This window comes from Enhydra lutris, unplaced genomic scaffold (assembly GCF_002288905.1).
Source record: "Enhydra lutris kenyoni isolate GAN:26980312 unplaced genomic scaffold, ASM228890v2 scaffoldscaffold22, whole genome shotgun sequence".
NCBI lineage: Eukaryota > Metazoa > Chordata > Mammalia > Carnivora > Mustelidae > Enhydra > Enhydra lutris.
This window is the reverse complement of record NW_019154106.1, coordinates 11,968,102-11,989,126: the sequence shown is the minus strand read 5'-3', so window position 1 is coordinate 11,989,126 and position 21,025 is coordinate 11,968,102. Positions and strand designations below refer to the sequence as shown.

Here is a 21,025-nt window from a genome sequence, read left to right as displayed (position 1 = left end):
CCGGCCGCGCGCCCGCCCGGGCTTTGCAAGGCGGGGGTCCGTCTGCGGAAAGCCGGGCATTTGCATGAAGCCGCTGGACCTCACGGAGCAGCGGCGGCAGCGGCGGACCCCGGCGGCGGCGGCGGCGCGCGGTCGGAGCCGGGTGGCCCGGGTGTCCGGGCCCCGGTGGATGCGCGGCTGGGGAGCGGCCCATGGGCCGGAGCTGAGGCTGCCCGGGGCGGCGGGGCGCGGCGCTGGGGGCGCGGCCGAGGCCCGCGGGCGGCGGCGCAGGAGGAAGCGGAGGAGGACCCGCGCGCGGGGCCCGGGAGACAGGCAGAGCAGCGCCGCCGCCGCCGCCGCCGCAGCCCGGGGCTCGCCATGCTCCTGGCCTCGGCCGTGGTGGTCTGGGAATGGCTGAACGAGCACGGCCGCTGGCGTCCCTACAGCCCGGCCGTGAGCCACCACATCGAGGCGGTGGTCCGCGCCGGGCCCCGCGCGGGGGGCAGCGTGGTGCTGGGCCAGGTGGACAGCCGTCTCGCGCCCTACATCATCGACCTGCAGTCCATGAACCAGTTCCGCCAGGACACGGGTGAGCCGGCGCCCCTGCCCCACCCGCGCCCACCTCCCCTCCCTGCCATGGGATCTTCCGCCTCAAGAGCCCCCCGGGACCCACCCGGTCCTCAACTCCGCGCAGTGTGTCACCGGGAGGTGGTTGTGGAGGGGGCGCTTTACTCCCCACCATCCTCTTACAATCCCCCTGCAATAAATGTCCCTGCAAGTACTATCAGGGTTCTCGTTATGCAGAGGGAGCCTCAAGCGAGACCCTAAGTGACACCTTTCCGCGCCCCCTTTTAAGCGCTCGCTGGCCCCAAGTTCTCCCATGTAGAAATTCGAGGGCCGGCCCAGCCCGCAAGCCATCCCAGCCGCTGGGAAAGGCTTCCTGCTCTCATCCTCACACCTTGGCTGACCCTGCTTTGCCTCAGACACCCTTGGGACTGACACACGTCCCCCTCGTCACCCACCTTACTGCCTCTGCCCCTTCTGTGTGGGATGCCTTCCCACAGCTGGGTCCCGGGGGTGGGACCCGCGGGAGGGAAGAAGGGGTTCCCCGGAGGCGTTGGCGGTGCCCTAGCATGGGAAGGGTGGTCGCCCTGGGAGGGTCGCCGGGAGCTGGGGGATTCCGGGGCATGGAAGGCCCTGGATGCGGTGGCATTGGCCGGTGCCGCCTCTGCACTGCAAGTGCTGAAGCAACAGGCCTGAGCAGATGGGGAGAAGAGGGGGAGGGACGCGGCTCCGGAATGCCTGGCTGGGAAGCCGCTCCCTTTGTCCGTGTAGGAGGAGGAGGAGGAGGTGGATTCCCAAGGAGAAAGGGTCCCCAAGCTTCGTCCTGAAACTGCCCCCTCTGAGGGACACTCTGGTCTCCCAGAGCACTAACCCCCTATCTTTTCATGTGAATCCAGTTGCTACTGTGGCCACCACAATCCCACTTGCTTGCTGACTAGCCTTTCCAGGTCAGAGCAAAGCGGAAAGCCTGCAGGGAGGCGGTCAGGGGGCTGGCTCCGTGGAAGGACCGAGCAGCTGGTCTTCGCTCAGCTCAGGGTGTCCAGGCTTCAGAGGACCTGGGACAAGTCTGCCTTTCTAGGATTCTCTTTACAAGGGTGGGAGACTGTTTCTGGAATTCTGGCTGGGCTTTCCCAAGAGTGTGACCCCAGAGCCTGCAGAAGCAGGTGTGCTGGGGAGGGGCTAAGCAGGATGACCCGGGGAGTCCCAGAGGATCAGAGAACAGCTGCCTGAGCCGGGCATCCCAGCTGCCTTGGAAAGCCCCCACATCCTGTGTGCTAATTAGGATTGTCATGGGAAAGGGGCGTCTTTCCACCCTCATGTCCCCATCTTTAGTCGTAACTACCAATAGCCTTTTTGCCAGGGACTTTGCAGATACTGGCCAGCTGAGTAAAGCTTTCTGGGGGGAAAGGATTCCAGAAGTCTTAGCATCTGGAGGGGCTTAAACCCTGGTGAGAAAGGGAGGGAGGTGGGGCTGAGAGCGCCTGGGGGGAGGAGGGAATGGGGAGGAATGTAGGGAGATTCAGAAAGAGGATTAAGTGTGGTGGAGGGGGAGGGGGAGGCTGTAATTGGGCAATTGGGGTAAAGGTTGTGGAGGTGAGGTTGGAGGCAGAGGATTGGGGGTGAGGGGTGGTGATGGTTTGCTGAGCCCGGAGGAGGGACCAGGAAGGACTAGCAGTTAAGACACCTGACGGGGCATTCCGGTCCTGCTCGGAATAAACAGGCAGGAAGGTGTTAGCTTTTCTGTTTCAGGCTGAATCTCTGCAGCATATGGAGAAACACCCTGGTGACAAAAAGGCCCAGTCCCTGTCCCACATTTGGGAGGGAGTGAAGTTTAATCATTGTTTTGGGGTGTCTAAGATGGGGAAGAAGGACGACCTTTTGACAGAGGTGAAGGCACAGAGAACGTGGGGTTGAGGGACTGAAGCAATTCCCCCCCGCCTTACCCCCAGGTCTGACCACCCTTCCCTGGGGACAGGCTGACCACGGCCTCGTGTTCCCTCAGACTGGAGGCTGGAGGCAGAGAGCTAGCCCTGCATCATTTTAAAGACTGCCGCGGGGCCTGTTTTATATTCGAGTCCGTCTTAGAGGCGCACAACTCAGACTGCTTTGGATTCCATCCGCTCATTCTAGTGGTCGGTGGGTGAGCGGGTACTGAGCGCCTTGCTCCTTGTGCCAGGCCCTGCGCTGGGTGCCGGAGGCGCTGGGCTGAATTCCCAGGAATGCCGAGCTGTCAAGGAGCTTGTCAAAGCAGAATAGAATCTCTGGGTTTCTGGGCTCGGAGCCCCCTCCTCTCCCTTCTCTGCCAGCAGACGCAGAGCTCCTCTCAATATAGCTCATTGATGAGGCCATGACAGGGTAGGAACTTTATCCTGCCGGCGCCCAGGCGACCTCAGCCAAGCCCTAGCAATGTTTAATTAAATTACCCGCCATCCCCAAGCCACAGTTTGAAGCTGGGAACCAGAAACATCCCCACAAACAAAGGAGAGCTGGAAGTCCCCTGCCTAGAGGCGAGTCCTCTCTCTTTTTGTTGCCTCCTCTATGTGGGGACATTTCCTGACACAGGAGCCCTGTTTCTTCAGAAGTTGCCTGCCGTGCTGGGAGGGAGGCCTCAGACTCTGGGCTCCCCGGGCTCCAGCCGTGCCCACCCTGTCTCCAGGGAGATGACTGGGAGGTCACAGATACCCTCTGCCGCCTTTGTTTGCCCTGGGCCCTTACTCCCCTCACCGTGTCTGGGTTTGAGGTTATTTGCACTCGGTGCTGGTCTCCGCGAGTGTTTTGGGCTAAGGAATCTGGAGGAAGGGAGGAGATGGATGGTGGAGCGGATGATCTTGGCTGCTCCTAGAGCCTTGGTTGGGTCCTGTCCATCTGTGGTCATTTATCTTGACTAGACTCGCCTTTTCTGTCACAGGACAGTGACCGGAGTGCTGTCCTTCAGAATCCGTGCCCCCTGTATTGTCAGTACCTCTGACGGTCACCACCTCCAGGGCTCCAGCCCCAGGACGTGGGGAGCCCCAGGCTGGGGGTGGGGAGACGGGACTCAGGCTCTCATGGCAGACTCATTGGCTTCCTGTGTGACCTTGGACAAGTCCCTTAGTTGCTCAGGCCACGTTTTTCTCTGTGGAATGAAGCGCAGCCTTAAGAATCCTCTGGGTCCTGTCCTGTCATCATGCCAGGGGACTGCGTTTGGCCTCTGCGCCAGTCAGGACGCTGCTTAGAAGTGACCTGGTGCGAGGCAGGGTCCTTTCCAGCTCCAAGTTTTCTCTGCAACTTTTGCCTCTTCTGTGTCTTTAATATGGTGAGAAAGGTCAGATGGAGAGAGATGAACAGTTTTGACAGAAGCTGATGTTTAGGTCCCCACAAGACCCTCTGCCCTGTGTGAGCACCGGAGAGGAGGATGCGAGTGTCACGAGGGCCATGTGGCTGTGACAGTGTGGGGGAGGCTGCAGGCCCATTGCACGCATTGTCGTTTAGTCCTCACAGCGATCTTAGGACGGACCTACTGTCGCCATTTTACAGGCAGGGAAACAACTTGGAAGAGATTATGTCATTCCCCCTTGTACAGCTAGTCAAAGGCAGAGCTGAGATGCCAAATCAAGTGTCCCACGCTCTCCTCTGTCATCGGTAAACAGTTCTGGAGCACCTACTTCATGCAGGCATGTGGGATAGCCCAGTAGCGGGACATCTGGAGCTTTGCCCTCGTGGGACATTCCGGTGGGGCTGAGGGGCGCTTTGGAGGGGCCCAGAATTTCTCTGGCACAGGGATGCACAGATGTAAAGTGCCCTTGAGACAGGGTCATGCCTGGAAGGTGTTTCCCCCAATTCCCAGGAGCCAAAACAACTCAGGTGCTTTGGAATGCAGGTGTCTGAGTTGCCACGAAAAACGGAGTTTCTTTCTCTTTCTCCCCGCCTAGTTTATGACCATTCATTATTTCTATCCCATTAGAGGCTTTTTCTTTGGGTCACTGCACCTAAGGACTAAGTGGATTCCTCAGATCTTCTAGTTCATGGTCCTGCATTTAGAGGAGGCCAGGACTAGCCCATTCCAGATTACGGAGGTCTCTGACAATAGAGAATGGAAACCCCACAGTGACATTCTTTTGTCCCACAACTTTGGTTCTGAGGTCTGCCTTCTGTCTCTGACCCTCTGGGGCTGAATGAACTCAGCACCTTTCCCTCCAAAATCCAGCTCTTCCCCTTGACTCTTGACACCCCTCTGCCTGCAGATGGTGCCACCGTTTTATCACCTGCCCATTGTCAAGAACTCAGGATTCTTTAACTCTTGTTCAGAGCCTTGTTTAGGTGCCCAGTGTGTCGAAGCACATGGACCTTGTGGCCCAGCTGCTGAAATTCTTGTGCGTGATAAAAATCCAGGGTGGCTGTTCCCATGCAGATTCCCAGGCCGCAGAGAGGCCAGTGATTCCTCATAGTGGCCGGTGGGAACTCTAGAAGGTGTCGCTAATCGGCTCCCCAGGAGATTCGGAAGCAGGTGATCCTGGAATCTGTCTCCGAAAGCATTCAGCTACTCAAGGTCAAGTCCTACCCACTTCTTCTCCCTAGGGTCCCTCCAGTCTGTCACTTCCTTTTCATGTTCACTGCTAGGACCCTCATTACTTCTCACGTGGAACTCATGAACAGAGCAGCTCTGGTCCCATCACTTCTGTGTCACAGGTATCACTAGCCCCTCAGTGCCTACAGATAAAACCCAGCATCCCAGCCTGGCCTTCCAGACCGTCTCTGCTTTGGCTGTAACACATCTTTCCAGGTTTCTCTTCTTCTCTGCCTTCTCGTCCCCCCTGACTCCTGACAAACAGATGTCTTTTTATCTTCATGTATTCCCTTAGGGTTCTCTGACACCCCCTCCCCCAAGTCATCACAAAGCCCCTTCTACTGAGATGCCATTTTCGCCTGTTGAAATTCTCCTTCTCGTGCAAGCCTTGCGGTCCTTGTCATCCATTTCTTTGAAATGTTCTCCCACCCGTCATTCTTTCATTTATTCAGTCAGTATTTATGGAGCTCCTCGGACATGTCAAGCACCAGGGAGACAGCCATGAGCAGACACCTGATACTCACCCTGCAGGACTGGGGGTCCAGTGGAGAGAGACTGACATTCACCAAATTAATCCCACCAAGAAATGTGTGACTGCACATCAGAATAAATGCTGTAAAGAAAAAAAAAATAAGTCAGAGTGGGAACCTGATCTGGTGAGGGCAGCCCGGAGAAGTTTCCTTGAGGAAATGAGCAAACTCTGAAGGATGAGCACAAAAAGGATGCCAGAGGGTTTGGGGAAGGAACCGGCCTTGTGGAAAGGCCCCAGAGGAGAAGCATGGGGGTAGGGGGAGTGGAGAAGAGGCCACTGTTGCACCAACATAGGCACAGGTCTTGGGGCATGAGGTGGCCCGCAGACACTGGGGGCTGGGAGGGTCATGTCCTGTGACCTAAGGGGAGGTCGTGGAAAGGGGTTTTAGCACGAAAGGGATGTGGGTGAATTCTCTCAGCCCCCATGCCTTTTGTGGGCACCCTTCTTCTGGCACATTCTGCTTTATAAATAGTGATGCGCACACTTGTCTAGTTTTAGATCGTAAGCTATTTGAGTAGTGCCCGAAATCCGCAGAGCAGCCGGTGGGTTGAGTAGCAGCGTGGGATAAATGATTAAATGCCCAAGTAGCCAGAAGTCGTCCGTCAATCATAGCACGTTTACTGAGTCCCTCTGAGAGCCAGGCAGCACCCGAGGCGCTAGAGCTTAGGGCTGGATGGTGGTGTCTCTGCCTTCGCTTAAGGTCCCCCTTATGAAGAATGCCGAGGCCGGCACAGGCACACACAGGGCAGGGGCAGGCATCCACAGATAAGTACCCCAGACCTCCTGGGGGGCAGGGGGCCTGGACTGGGAGAACATTTCAGGAAACTGTTGGCAAATGGCATAGGACCCAAATGAGGGCAACTTCATTAGGTAAAAATGGCAAAGGAGGGCATCTCAAGGGCGGGGGGCTGGGAAATAGTAGGCAAGGGAACGCAGGAGGATAAGAGGAGTAGAGGAAAAGTCAGGCATGGGGGAGCTAAAGCTGGGGGAGCCACAGCTAGCTTCCAGAAGTTCTGTGGCAGCTCTCCAGCATCTCTGAGGTTGGTCCCACTGTTTAAAAATGCCTCTTAAGTACACTGGGGAGCATTGGACAAGTGCGTTGCCCCTGCCGCCCTGGAAAGAATATAAAACAGGGTCATTTAAGCTCTCTAAACTTAATCTCCTCATTTCTAAAAGGCGTTTCTTAGGATTGCCATGAAGATCATATGGGATGAATTAGGAGCCTTCTAAATAATAAAGATTGTATAAGGAGTTACCTATACCTCTCTCTTTCACACACAAACACACACCCCACATCCTCTGAACTCAACTTTCCCTATGCTGTCTCCATCTGCATAGACATATAATAGAAAATAAATTATAATGATAATCAACCAACTGTTATTGAGCTCTTGCCCTGTGGCAGGTGTTATTTTAGTGCCTTATATTCAGTCCTTCCTTTAATCTGCAAATCCACCCTTTGAAGTAGCTACCCTGGCCCAAGCGAAGGAGGAAACTGAGGCTTAATCACACAGCTGGAAGGGACAGAGCCTCCGCTGTTGGACCCAAAGCTTGTGCTCTTTGTTCCCCAGTGAGCTGGCTACTTAGGAAGGAAATGGAGGCAGACCAGGGAACTCTTGCCCACCCCCCTTCTTCCTCCTCTCTTCCTCCCATCCCGTACCCGCCCCCCCCCCCCCACCACAGTTCCCCCAGCAGAAGTCCTAGTGCTGAATAGGGAATTGTTTGCTTCTCCCTCCAGCCTCTGAATGTTGATGTTTTGGGTCATTAAGGGGCTCAGAGTTGGGGTGGGGGGCGGGTTATGACCCTGGCAAAGGCCTGAATAGCCATTGTTCCTTTTCTTCCCCCCTTGAATGGAATTCTGTCCCCAGTCTTGGTGTCTCCCTCTGGGATGGAGGAGGGGGTGGGTCAGAGGCCGACCAGGGGAGCCTTTTCCCACCACTTTGATGGCTAGAGCCTAAGCTGACAGATGCAAGATTCAAGCACCCTTGGGGTCCTCCCAGGCCGCCTCACCCTGCCTTGACCCAGGCATCTTCAGCCTTGATGTTGATACCCATGAAATGCGCCCTGACTGGGCGTAAGTCTGAATCCAAGTGTTGGGTGGGTGGGGGAGAAGGAGGCAAGACTTACAGGCTTAGTTTCCCTCCAGTCCTGCAGGCTCATTTCTGCTGTACTCCTTCTCTGCACCAATGCTGGCCCCCCTTCCCTGCCCCCTCCCCCAGTGAGACTGAAAATGAAAATAATCCTATCTTTAGGAGGGTTTGGGCTTTTTGAAAGAAAGATGTTAGAGAAATAGAAAATTATTACGATCATCACTACTGATTTGGTATACGAGTTAAATCTCCTAAGTGTAAGAGAGTTCTCTCAACCTGATTTTCTATTTTTGTTTTTACTACACCCTTAAAGGGACAGGGAGCACGCTCTAGCTCCACGGGCTGCTTGGCAGCCTTCCTGGAGGCAGAGGCTTCTTCCTCTGGCCTGTACGCTTCCGTGACCCTTTGTTCTTTCCCTTCATAGCCCTCGAGGCAGAGACATTTAGAGGCTAGGGGAGAAGTGGTTCCATATTTATGAGCCCCTACTATGTTGTCAAGGGCTTTAGGTGCCGCAGTGCAGGTGCAGGAGAGATCTAGAACCTGGCAAATACATATTCGTTGAATGAATTAAGTGGGTCACATTTAATTTTCACAAAAATTCTGCAAAGAACTCATTGTTTCTCAGGGGAGGAAAGGAGGTTGGGGAGTTCTACATATACTCATAGGCTCGGAAGTGAATCAGTCTGGCTGCAGACCCAATGTCTCGGAACTGCAAATGGGCAAGGGCTCTTTCAGGTATCCCCCTGGGCCCCACACCCTTCACGTTGTCACCAAGATGCTCCCACCCCTGCAAGTACACACTCCTCCTGCAGGAAGGTGTCTCACTCAAAGCTGCTAAGCCAGCTGGCCGCCTAGGGCCTGGCCCCACAACAGGACCGATTCCTCTTTGCCTCTGAAGGTAACACAATCCGGTTTCAGTCCTGGCTGACCCAGACCCTGTCCTCCATCCCACTCTGGCAGGGACGCTCCGCCCGGTTCGCCGCAACTACTACGATCCGTCCTCGGCCCCCGGCAAGGGCGTGGTGTGGGAGTGGGAGAATGACAACGGTTCTTGGACGCCCTATGACATGGAAGTGGGCATCACCATCCAGCACGCCTATGAGAAGCAGCACCCCTGGATCGACCTCACTTCCATCGGCTTTAGCTACGTCATTGACTTCAGCACCATGGGCCAGATCAACCGGCAGACCCAGCGCCAACGCCGCGTCCGTCGGCGCCTGGATCTCATCTACCCGATGGTCACCGGCACCTTGCCGAAGGCCCAGTCCTGGCCGGCCAGCCCCGCGTCGGCCGCCTCGCCCGCGGCCCCGCCCTGCTCCTGCCCGCAGTGCATCCTGGTGATGAGCGTCAAGGCTGCCGTGGCCAATGGGAGCACCGGTCCGCTGCAGCCCCCAGCCGCCCGCAAGAACATGCCCCCATCTGGAGCCGTCAAGCTGCCCCCACCACGGGGCCCTGGGGCCAAGCCACTGGACAGCACGGGCACCGTCCGAGGCCCGATGAAGACTGTCCCATCGCAGGCGATCCGGCGACAGGCCTCCAGCACGTCCGCAGGGGTGACCGTGGGTTCTCCCGCCAGTCCCCCCGGAGCCAACGGCAAGACCGGAAGGGTGGCCCTGGCGACCTTAAATCGGACCAACCTGCAGCGACTGGCCATTGCCCAGTCCCGGGTGCTGATCGCCTCTGGGTAGGTACTCCCGGGCTGTCTCCCAGCATTTACTCATAACGGGCATCGACCGACTGACCCAGGCCAGAGGTGAGAGAGGGGCTGCCAAGATTTAAGCTCTCTGTGATCTTGTCCTGACCCTCTGGTTGCGTTTGCGGGTGGAAGGCGAGGCTGCGTGGTGGCTGAAGGTGGGATCCATCTGGGGTCTCTCTGCGGTCCTCTGGGGCCATCATATCTGGCTTCTAATTGAGACTTGGCACAGCTATGGGATTCAGGACTGATCCCTAACATCCCAGAGTCCTGCAAAGGCTGGTGCTAATCTCCATATTAGGCTGGCTGCTGAGAGCGCAAGGGTAGGCACACCATGCCCTGACAGGCAATACTAAATGAGCTCTCACCAGAATCTGGTCTGGGGGCTTTATCACCTCATTTAATCCTTACAGTGAATCTTTGAAGTAGGCATTTTGATCCATTTCACCCATGAAGAAACCAGAGGTTCCCTTGCTCAAACGCACAGAGCGTTCATTAGCTGAGACCAGGATTTAAGCTTCGGGAAGTCTGACAGTCAGAGACCTCCTGTTCTTTCCCCCCCCCCCCAAAGATCTTATTTATTTATTTGAAAGACAGAGATCATAAGTAGGCAGAGAGGCAGGCAGAGAGAGAGAGGAGGAAGCAGACTCCCTGCTGAGCAGAGAGCCCAATGGGGAGCTCTATCCCAAGACCCTGGGATTATGCCCTGAGCCAAAGGCAGAGGCTTAACCCACTGAGCCACCCAGGCGCCCGGAGCCCTCCTGTTCTGACTCTGCCTGCTGCTTCTCTGTCAAGCACACCCCACAGTGCCCAGCCTACAGTAGGCGCCAAATGCGGTTAGCCCCTTTCCTCGGAAACTGGAGGGCTCACTCCAAATTGGAAATAATAGTACATCTTCGGCAAGTACTTCCTATGTGTGCCAGGCACTTTCCGTGCGTTGCCTTAGTACTTCCTGGGGGAGGCTTAGTACTTCCTGGGGCAGGTTGGTGTTGTGTGGCTTCTGTGATCCTCTTGGTCTTCTGATCTTCAAATGGGAGACACCCAGGTCCATGTGGTGCTCACGGCCTTTGCCTGCCAGCCCCTGGTTTCTGGTGAGATGGGCCTCTCACACCGGCCCGCTCTTCTCTTTTTCCAGAAGGACCGTGCCCTGCGTGTGACCCCTGAGCCCCAGACGGGCATGGGGGTTTGCAGTGAGGTTGAACACCAGAGTGTAAACCTCAGGCTGCGCAGAGGAGGCTGTCTGCACACAGAGGTTCAGCAGCGGGAGGAAAGAGGAGGAGGGGGGCTGCAGAAGGAGAGGCCCAGCCCTCACTCTGGCCCCTGAATGAAGCCACAGTCTCTGCAAGCTCCAGTTTCCTTGTGTATGGGATGGGGACGGTCGGGCTCGCCTTGCCTGCCTCATGGAGATGCTGTGGAAGCCTCCACGAAGGGAAATCATCCCGTGAGAGTTTATCAGGTGTGCTTGCCAGTGTTATCTCAAACCCTGGCCCCGAGCGCCAAGAGTCAGGCCTGGGGCCCCAGCTCAGAATTAACTTTCCAAGGAGGGCCATATGGCTCAGGTGACCTAGAGTGGGGGTTGGAGCCCCGGGTTTTAGTCCCCTCGTCCTCTGTCCTTTTGGCCAAAGCTCAGCTCCTCGTTGTATGTGAAGGCCTTTCGTGAATGGTCAGGTGCTGGTCAGGCGCACGGGATTTTCCTACGGCTACTTCTGAGCTGACAGTATTTGGGAGAGGGCCCCTAAATCACACCATGGCTCACTTTCTTCCCCAGGTCAGCCAGCAGCATCCTGAGGGCCCCCGACAGAACTCCGGGGTAACTATTTGAGTGGCAGAGGGAGGCTCTTGTAGTGGACGAGAAACACAGCCTCCCCCAGAGCCTGACCGCCGGGGGCGGGAACCCAAGTTCCTTGGTCTGTAACTTGGTGCAAGTTACCCTCCCTCGGTCTTCAGTTTATTCATCTGCGATATGGGAGAGTAATAGTACCTCCCTTCTCAGAGCTGTCACAAGACTTCAATGAAATACTCAATGTCTAGGTGGGGCACAGTGCGTGGCCCATAGGAAGCGTCTGGTCCGGATTCGCTGCCCTTGTTCACACGTATCTATCGAAGGTCGTTGTTGAAGTCAGAGCTGAGCGGAGCCAAATGTCCCACCTCATTTCTGGAGCCCATGGCAAATACCAAGTAACCCCACGCCGTAACCGAGCCAAAGGACCCCCAGCTCACTTTAAATCTCACCCAGGGAACTGGCCGCTCTTTATCTCTCTGCTTTATTCCCCTTGCCTGCCAGTGGAATTGGAGCGAGAGAATGGGGAGGAGGTCCGGGCAGAGCCTTTTCAAAAGGGCTATAGAAACCAGCTTTTCTCTCCGCTCTGTTTTCCTGAGAGGGGAGGCCCCGCCCTACCCCTCTATCTCCCAGCCCTTTCCTTTTTCCACCTCTTACCACCACCCTCACCCCCCACCACCATCTTGTCCTCCAGTCTTTCTTGGCCATTTAAATAGCGTGCTTACTCCCTTTGTGCGGCAGTGCCGTCGACCTTCTGTCGTGGAATGGCCCCTTCCCCTCCTCTCCCTGTCCGTGAGCTCTTCAAGCAACTTTCCCACGGAAAAGAGGAAGACCAGGGAGGGCGGGAGAGGTGGCTGAAGAGAAGGGTTTGCGGGGAACAAAAGACCCTGTGAATTATTCAGAGACACAAGCAGGGAGTTTCTAAAGAGAAGAGGGGGGGCTGCGGCGTGGGGGGCAGGAGTCGCCCCTCTGGCCCTCTCCTCCAGAATTGAGGCTTCTCTATCTCTGGCGAGACTTTGGTTGCTGGAGAGACAAGACCATTGTCCGGCCTGAGGATTCCTGGGTTGGCTCACAACTCACACCCCCCCACCCCCAAAACACTACTTCTCACCATGGTATCTGCAGAGCTTTTCTCCTGCCATCAGCCCCCTCCTTCTGCCACCTTGCCAGCTCTTCTCTTTTCTTAGTTTTGTGCTTGAGAGACAGAAATGGAAACTGAGAACAGCCCAGCGGAATGGGGGAGGGTGTCTTCAGATGGTTAGGCCAGACAGCACTGGCTGAGCGGAGTTGCCTGAAGGGTGTGAGATGCATGCCTGTTGCTGGGTCTCTGATTTCTGGAAGGAGGGCTCAGGCATAGACAGCTGGGGCCCCAGCAGGGTGTGACCGGTGGGGATGACATGGACCACCTCCATGGTTTCCATTTTAACCAGTCACCACCGTGGGGGAGGTCTTATCAGCTGCGGTCAACTCAAGGATTCGAAGCATTGCCAGCCTCTCAACTTTACACTGTACCCTCCATGTCCTCCAGAATCTCAGAAGACTGGAGGATTTCAGCAGGAAAAGGCTTTATGGAGCCCAACTTCCTCTTGCAGTTGGGAAACCAATATGTAAATAACCACCCAATTTGCACAGGGTTTGCCTGTTTACAGAGTATTTGACCTAAATCCTCACAGGGACCCCATGGACGGAGAGGTAGGGTGCCCGTTTTTGGGTGTGGTGACTTGGACGTGGTCAGAAAAGTGCAAGGAGGCTGTGTGACTCTCCCAAGGGCCAAAGCCACTGTGCCAAGCTGGACGAGAATGCAGGTTTCCTAACCTCGACTCAGGGCCCCTCCACGGTTCCCTTCTGCATTCCGTAAGCAGATACACCCCTCCTCCAGTTGGCTTCCACCATCCAGAGCCAGCTGACACATCGTCCCTTTCCTGGAATGGCAGGGACACCGCCTCTCCCACAGTACTGCCCGGAGTCCGGGGTCCTCAGGTGGACCCTCCCTCTCTTCAGGCCTGGCCCCCTCCCCGGGTCCTTGGGCTGCCCAGGGTGTGTGCTCTGAGGATTGGACTCCTTCCTGGTTAACCAGATTGGGTGTGGAAACCTGCCAGTCCAGTTTGTGGGAACAAAGGTGGCTTTTGTCACCCAGATCACAGCTACTTATCAGCTGGAGAGGGGGGCCTTGGAGCTGGTAGGGGGAAGGCAGGTGTGGGGCTGGACTGGGAGCGCTGCCCCCTGGTGGGGAGCTGGGGCATGGGCACAGGCCGCGGGCCCTTCCGCGGGCCCTTCCCTCCAGGTCTCCAGGCCCGCCCAGGGGATGCCAGTCTGCCCAGGTGGGGGAACCAGGGCTTAGGCAGCGGCCTTGCTCTTAAGCACTGAGGCAGGGAATCCTCAAGTCCCCCCCACCCCCACCCCGCCCCCGGCATCTGCTAACTCCAGACGCTCACAGGGTCATGGGTAAGGTGATCGAGGCTCAGAAAAAACCGAGGGAGGTCATGAGAAGCTACTGGCAGGGTTGGGACTCAAACCTGGTTTTCCTGCGTCCTGTCCACCCTACCATGCCTGGCTCTGTGGGGCAGGTCACGGAGTCCAAAAGCAAGGCTGGGCCTCTTTTCCTGGCTGACTTTCCTTTGTGTTGAATTCAGCCTTCCCCTCCCCCTACATGGGTTTGTTTTATCCTGGGGGAAGAGTAGCCTGTTGAGACACAAACACTCCCACATCTGTTCTTTCACATCCTTCTCACAGCCCCAGCACACATGTCACGGTCCCAGGAAGGGACAGGGGCCCATGGAAGACTCAGCCGGGGAAGCACCCATCTCTACAGGCTTGTGGGGGACAGACAGACCCTCTGCTCAGCCCCGTGCCAACTCCTCTGTCTTAGTCGTGGGTTTATTCCCTACGCTCTCTGCGCTCCCATGTTCTCTGTCTGCACTGTGGGGTGATAGAAGGTTCGCACAGACCCAAGACACAGCAGGGTGATTGGCTCCAACAGGGGGCTCTGGAGCCAGACTTCCTGGGTGTGAACACACAACTGTGTGGCGTCCACCAAGCTTGATTAACCTCTCTGTGCCTCAGCCTCCTTGCCTAATAAAATGAGGCCAATGATCATAGCACCTCTTGCGTAGGTTGTCGGAAGTCTTGGATGGATTTATACACAGTGAGCCGTTACGACTGTGACAGGTACCATGTGGGCTCTGTACCTGCCCGCCATGACCACCCAAGGGTGAAGGGCCACAGGCTGCCTTGCTCACGGCTGCATCCCCAGGCTCCAGCAGAACGTCCCACACGAAGTAGGGCTCACTATGAATGGGCAAACAAGCAAATAATAAACAATATAAAGACACAAGGGAACATGGCCTTCCCCTTCCTGTTTTCCCAGCACAACGCTGCCCCCACAGCAGAACTGCTGGCTCCTGGACTCATCTGTGACCCAGGCCATGTGTCTCCCAGCCCACTTTCCTCTCCGAGCCCAGCTGTAGAAGCCTGGGTGGCGGTGGGGCGGTGTGGGGAGAGGGGGTGGGATGGCGCAATACCCGGCCCCCCGTGTCCCATATTTCTCTACTTGGCATTGTGGGAGGCCTCGCCTTTCCCAGGCAGCTGTGTGGAATCCTCTCAGCCTGGCTCTGGTTTCTGGGGAGAAGGACAGAAAGAGGAGGAGGCTTTGCTTGATATTTAGATTTCTCAGGGAAAAGGAGGGGTGACAGCTGTTGGAGCAGTGGTTTCCCAGAGTTGGGCTGCATCCTGTTAGCCAAAGCTAGTGAGAATGCAGGTTCCTGGGCTCCGCCGGTGGGAGTTCTGATTCAGGCCCGGGGCTCTGTCTTTTTAACAGCTTCTTAGGTGACTCTAATGTGCGCCCAGGTTTAAACTTGCTGCTTTATTTATCATTCAGTCAACCAATACTCACTGATTGCCTGCTAGTGTTAGGCTCTGAATGAAACAAAGATATTTGCTCTCACAGAGCTTTGATTCTGGAAGGGGAGGTAGTAAGGCAACAACTTATTTTTTAAAAAAATCATAAGTTCCACGAAAAAAGAAAATAGAGCAAGGTAAGAGGGATTGAGGTGGGATGGGAGGAGTGAGTCACAGTATTAAATGAGATGGTCTTAGATTTTTTTAAAAAATTTTTTAAAGATTTCATTTATTTACTTGACAGATAGAGATCACAAGTAGGCAGAGAGGCAGGCAGAGAGAGAGGAGGAAGCAGGCTCCCTGCCGAGCAGAGAGCCCGATGTGGGGCTCGATCCCAGGACCCTGGGATCATGACTGGAGCCGAAGGCAGAGGCTTTAAACCACTGAGCCACCCAGGAGCCCTGAGATGGTCTTAGATTTTAAAAAGGTAACACTTCTGGTGATGCCTGGCTCAGTCGGATGAGCATCTGATTCTTGATTTCGGCTCAGGTCATGATCTCAGGGTCCCGGAATCGAGTCCCACGTCGGACTCCACACTTTAGCGGGGAGTCTGCTTGAGATTCTCTGTCTCCCTCTCCCTCTGCCCCTCCCCCCCAACAAATAAATCAATAAAATCTTTAACAAATAAATAAATAAAGGTAACCCTTTTGTTTGTGGTGCTAAGAACGGACTCTGCCTTGAATAGGGATACGTAGTTTCAGTATAAAAGGGGAACCCCCCCTCAGTGGGTGAATTTGGGGGGTTCGAACACTGACCCATTTTTTCCGGCTTGTCAAGACCATAACGTACCCGCTCTTGTCTCCCACAGGGTCCCCACCGTCCCGGTGAAAAACCTAAATGGGACCAGTCCTGTGAACCCTGCCTTGGCAGGTAAGAGAGACCCTGGGCTGCCCTTGCTCAGGGCAGAAAAAGGAAGCAGGAACGTTGGTAGAGGGCATTTATAAAAGAGAAAGAATTAAAGTGAATAAGGGTTTTAGGAGTGAGGCCGGCAGGGCAGGAAGAGTGTGGGGAGAACCGATTGTTAAAAGCAAAGCATGCTGTTGAAGGTGAGTGAATGCATATATTTCCGGGGAAAACTTCGAGGAAGGGGAGGTGGAGAAAAAGTGAGTTCTGAGAACTTTGCTGGGAAGCAGAGTGTAGATTTGTGGGGATGCTGGGAGCTAACTCTGCCGTCCTTCCTCACGCGCTGCCCTTCCAGGAATCACTGGGATTCTCATGAGCGCTGCGGGGCTGCCTGTGTGTCTCACGAGGCCCCCGAAGCTGGTCCTCCACCCACCCCCGGTGAGCAAGAGTGAAATCAAATCCATCCCAGGGGTTTCCAACACGAGCCGCAAGACGACCAAAAAGCAAGCCAAGAAAGGTATTGGCCTCCTTATCGTGTGGGGTGTGGGAGCCAAAGGTTTGGGCCCCAGCCGTGGCTCGGCCACCGTCACTGAAGGTCACACCCATGGCTTTACCCTCTGTGCCTTCATTTCTGCCTCTGCTAAGTGGGCCCAACTGGTACCCGTCCCAACGACTGTACCCAAAGTGGGCTGTGTACGAATCAGATGGAGACGCTTTAATAGGATAAAAATGCAGCACAGAAAGAGAGAAACATAAAACCACAAGATGTGACACAGAGGAAAATCGCCCTGGCCCTGGCACCCAAACAGACTGGGTTCAAACCCCGACTTTGCCACTTTGAGTCGTGTGGCCACAGAGAGCCTGTTTTCATACCTTTATGATGGGGTGACAGTGCTCAGAACCAGTTTGGGGGAAGGTGTGGGACAGATTGCATCCATGCCAGCCAGGGACGAACCACCGTCCTGTGTCCCTTTAGAGCCCCTAGATCTGTGCAAACCGTCCTTCAGGGCCTCCCTCTTGCCGGTGTGCAATCCCACCACTAGCGGGACCTGTACTTACACTCGCACCAAAGGACCCTGTCCCAGCTCCGTGGCTGGTCTTTCTGACTGCGGTACTGGCTGTTACAAGTTTTGACCATCACCCCAAGCCCCCAGCTGGCAACCTTGTTTCGAAGTTTCAGTGGGATTTCACCTACATTGTAACTCGGCCCAGGGCCCAGCAGGTAATGGGCTCTCGGTTAATAGAAGCTTAATTCTATAGAAGCAGGATGGTGGGAAGGAAGGGCCTGCATCCCGGCTTTTGACAGTCGCACGATCCTCTTCCTCAAACCCTTGTCCTACTTCCCTGCTCCATCAAAAGTTCTCTACTTAAATGGACTCGATTGCCTTGTTCATCGTCTGATAGGAAATGACAGGAGTTCACAGTGCCGTGGTCCTCCTGTGATTTTTTTTTTTTAAAGATTTTTTTTTAAATTTATTGGACAGAGAGAGACACAGCTAGAGAGGGAACACAAGCAGGGGGGATGGGAGAAGGAGACGCAGGCTCCCCGCCGAGCAGGGAGCCCGATGCGGGGCCCGATCCCAGGACCCAGGGATCATGACCTAAGCCGAATGTAGACACTTAACAACTGAGCCACGCAGGCGCCCCTCCTCCTGTGATTATTAATAGCGCATGTTGGACCCTTTGCTGGAAAGGTGCTAAAGGACTCTGGGTCCATTCGCTCACCGGATTGTCAAAGCAACCCTCTGAGCTGGTGCTGTTGCTTTTTCCTGTTTTAGAAGGGAGAAAACAGAAGCTCAGAGCGGCTCCTACAGGTAGGTGCCCAGGGAGGCAAGGACCCTTTTGAAGGCGTGTCGTCCTGCCTCCTAGTCCCGTCCCCAGAGAAACCTCCAGAATCACGGGAAGCTGGCAGGATGCTTGCCCACTGCTGGGCTCTCTCTGCTGGCAGCCGTAGCACCGCCAGCGGCCAGGGAACAGCATCCCGAAGCTGCGGGCATCACTTCCTGCTTTCCCATGAAAATAACGTGACTCTGACACCACATTATAGATTGAGACAGTACTTAGCACGTTGTGAAAGGAGAAAGTGATAAGCCTACTGCATGGGGTTTTTTTTTTTTTTTTTTTTTTTTTTTAACATGTAACAGTTTACACAGTGCCTTCGGCTGTCTTCTCACCGCATCGTTGGGGGCCTGCCCAGGCTCTGATTATACGGAAGAGAAACCCACTCAAATAACCGATCTCAGGCAAAACCCAGGTTCGTTGAAAATAGGCCCCTGGGGATGTCAGGGAAAAGACTGCAGGAGGTAAGGACGGGCAGGAACACCTCCCACCACCTCAGACATCCCCGGTCTCGCTCTCCTCCATCTGCGGATTCCCCTTCAGGGTCTTACACCAGATTATTGCAGAATGAGCTCCTGCTTGGCTCCTGACTGACAGCCCCTGTCTGGCAAACCCCTCTTGACAGGGCTGTTTGATCCCTTATCTCTGTCTTGGTGGCCCACCAACCATCCTGTCTCCCCACAGGTAAAACCCCGGAAGAAGTGTTGAAGAAGTACTTGCAGAAAGTCCGGCATCCCCCCGATGAGGTGAGTGCAGGGGGAGCAGGGCGGGGCTCACCGGCCAGCATTTCCCCTGCCGGAGTTTTCCTCAGGATGCAGTGGGAGCAGCTGACTGGCTGCGTGACCGGCTGTGTCCTGAGGGGCACAGAGCTGCTCAGAGCTGACCCAGGGCTCCCAGGTTGGTGGTCCGGGGCTGCAGTCATCCCCTGGCCCTCCCCCACCCCCGACCCCGCTCAGTAAAGAGCTGATTGATTGAGTCTAAGCTACCTTTCCATTAATAGCCTGAATATAAGACAAATGGTATGATAAGCTATGGGAGCCGACTTTTCAGTGGGTTTGATGTAGATCGGTGGTTCTCAGCCAGAGGGGATTTTTCGTGTCTGGGGGGAGGGGGAATGCCCGTGGGCACAGACCAAGGACACTGAACACCCAGCGGTGCCCAGGACAGTCCGTTCAAGGAAGAATGCTCCAACCCCAAATGCCAATAACACCAAAGTTGAGAAATCCTCTTGTGGATTTATTTAAATACAATTCCTCTGCAAACATTCAGCTTAAAGGGGTCTATGGGCAAGAGTCTGTTTCCTCCTATAGTTTTGGGGGTGAGCCCTGGACCGACGCCAGCAATTATTGGAAGAATTGTTCTGTCGTGTGAAGTGAGATAAGGCTGTATTTAGATTCCCAAAAGCACGTTCGTCTATACCTAGAAGAGCAGCGGGGACAGCTGCTGGACCTCATGGTGAGGTGCTCCAGCTTCCAGGCCGGTGAGAGCTGATGGTCTCTCTGCCCTGTCCCCTCCCACCCTCAGGACTGCACCATCTGCATGGAGCGCCTCACAGCCCCCTCAGGCTACAAGGGCCTACAGCCAACGGTCAAGCCTGAGCTGGTGGGCAAGCTGTCCAGATGCGGCCATATTTACCACATCTACTGCCTGGTCGCCATGTACAACAACGGCAACAAGGTTAGCACCGGCCCGTGGGGCACCTGCCACCTCCCCTGCTGGGCCCCTTTGGGGTTGCGCCCAGGTGGTCAGCGGAGGCAGGGGTGTCTCGGCTGTTCTCAGCAGCATCAGGCCTCCACGAAATAATAACCTGTCTTAGGCAACTGCCCCCAGTCTCTACACTGGGTGTGATGGTCTGAGAGGTGTAGACTTCCAGTCCCTGAAGGTTCTTGGGGTTGGGGAGAGGGAAATGGGAGGGGTGGTGGAGGAGGGGAGGTGTCCATGGTACACTACCAGTGTAGACGGATTTCCCGAAATTACCCGTCCTTCTCCAGGGCTAGTGATTTTCAGTTACAATTCATTTTCTATGGACAATTTCAAAACACCCTCAATTGCCCCTTCAGAGGCATTAGGGACTGTTGCCGAAGTATTCCTGCTAGGCCCTTCCAACCCCCCTGTTGGAGAAGGGGAAGGACATTTGTTTGTTTATTTTTAAGATTTTATTTCTTCACGAGAGAGAGAGAGAGAGAGAGAGAGAGAGAAAGAGAGAGCGCGCACTAGGAGGGGGGCAGAGGGAGAAGCAGACTTCCCCGCTGAGTCAGAAGCCTGACCTGGAGCTTGATCTCGGGACCCTGGGATCATGACCTGAGCTGAAGGCAGACGCCCGACCATCTGAGCCACCCAAGTACCCCATGGGAAGGCCGTTTGTGATGCTCGTCTTGTCCATTGTTGATGATGGAGTGCTATTCCTTTATGAAGCTGGTCCCTAGGAATCTGGGAGTCTCCTTAGATGATAACTCTCTCTTACACTGTCTGAGCTTTCACGAAGCCACGGACTTTTCTCCTGTTCTTTGCTGTGCCACAATAACCATCCCTCCCCCATCTCCATGAATTCAAGTCCTACTTGCTTCTCCAGACCAGCTCAGACAGCATCAGAGTCTGAGATTTCCCTGATATCCAACTTCTTACTCATCCCCCGCCCCCGAAAAAACTCTGGCTTTGGGAGGCTGCTCTGGACTTCTCTTGCTGTGGGAAAAAAATAGAGACAAGAGAGGTAGCAGACCCAAGCTGGACCTGGTTTAGCAACTGGATGACCTTGGGCAAGATTTTCAATCTCTCTGAGATTTCATTTTCCACCTGGAAATGGAGATAAAACAATACCTAGTTTACAGGGTATTACCACCATTATTATTCAAATTGATATCTCCTTGATATGATAGCTGTAATTTTCCCCTTCATCTTTATATAGCCTGGGATTTAAGTTCCCATAGTGCTGACCTTGGGATCTTTGTCTGACTCAGAGGGCTCACACTCAGTCATTGATGGGTGATGCCTGTCCAGTCTGGTGCTCAACTTCCTGACCCTAGGTTAGGAAGTTTCATTGGGACTTTGCATTTTAAGGGGTTATTCTGGATTGAAAGGGATTTTCTAGCACATTGATTCCCTTTTTGGTGTCCGTTTTCAAGAATAATCTAGCACCTTTTTGTATCTATTTCCATAGTGCTTCAGAAATACACCTCAAGACACTATCCTTCATTCTTTTAGCACTAACACTTTGAAGCATGCATTTAAAATTTTCTTTGCACAGAAGATGGAACCAAAAGAC

General features: G+C 54.9%; 1 protein-coding gene across 1 annotated transcript in view; it reads left to right on the top strand.

Moving 5' to 3' along the window:
- Window positions 1-343: 343 nt before the first annotated feature.
- Window positions 344-21,025, top strand: part of LOC111149598 (deltex E3 ubiquitin ligase 4) — a 37,023-nt gene continuing 16,341 nt past the window's right edge. The window contains exons 1-6 of the mRNA XM_022506738.1: window positions 344-568; window positions 8,672-9,395; window positions 15,890-15,951; window positions 16,280-16,441; window positions 18,448-18,509; window positions 19,288-19,440. Coding sequence (XP_022362446.1) covers window positions 358-568; window positions 8,672-9,395; window positions 15,890-15,951; window positions 16,280-16,441; window positions 18,448-18,509; window positions 19,288-19,440 — 1,374 coding nt within the window. The 5' untranslated portion in view covers window positions 344-357. The remainder of the gene's footprint in view (window positions 569-8,671; window positions 9,396-15,889; window positions 15,952-16,279; window positions 16,442-18,447; window positions 18,510-19,287; window positions 19,441-21,025) is intronic.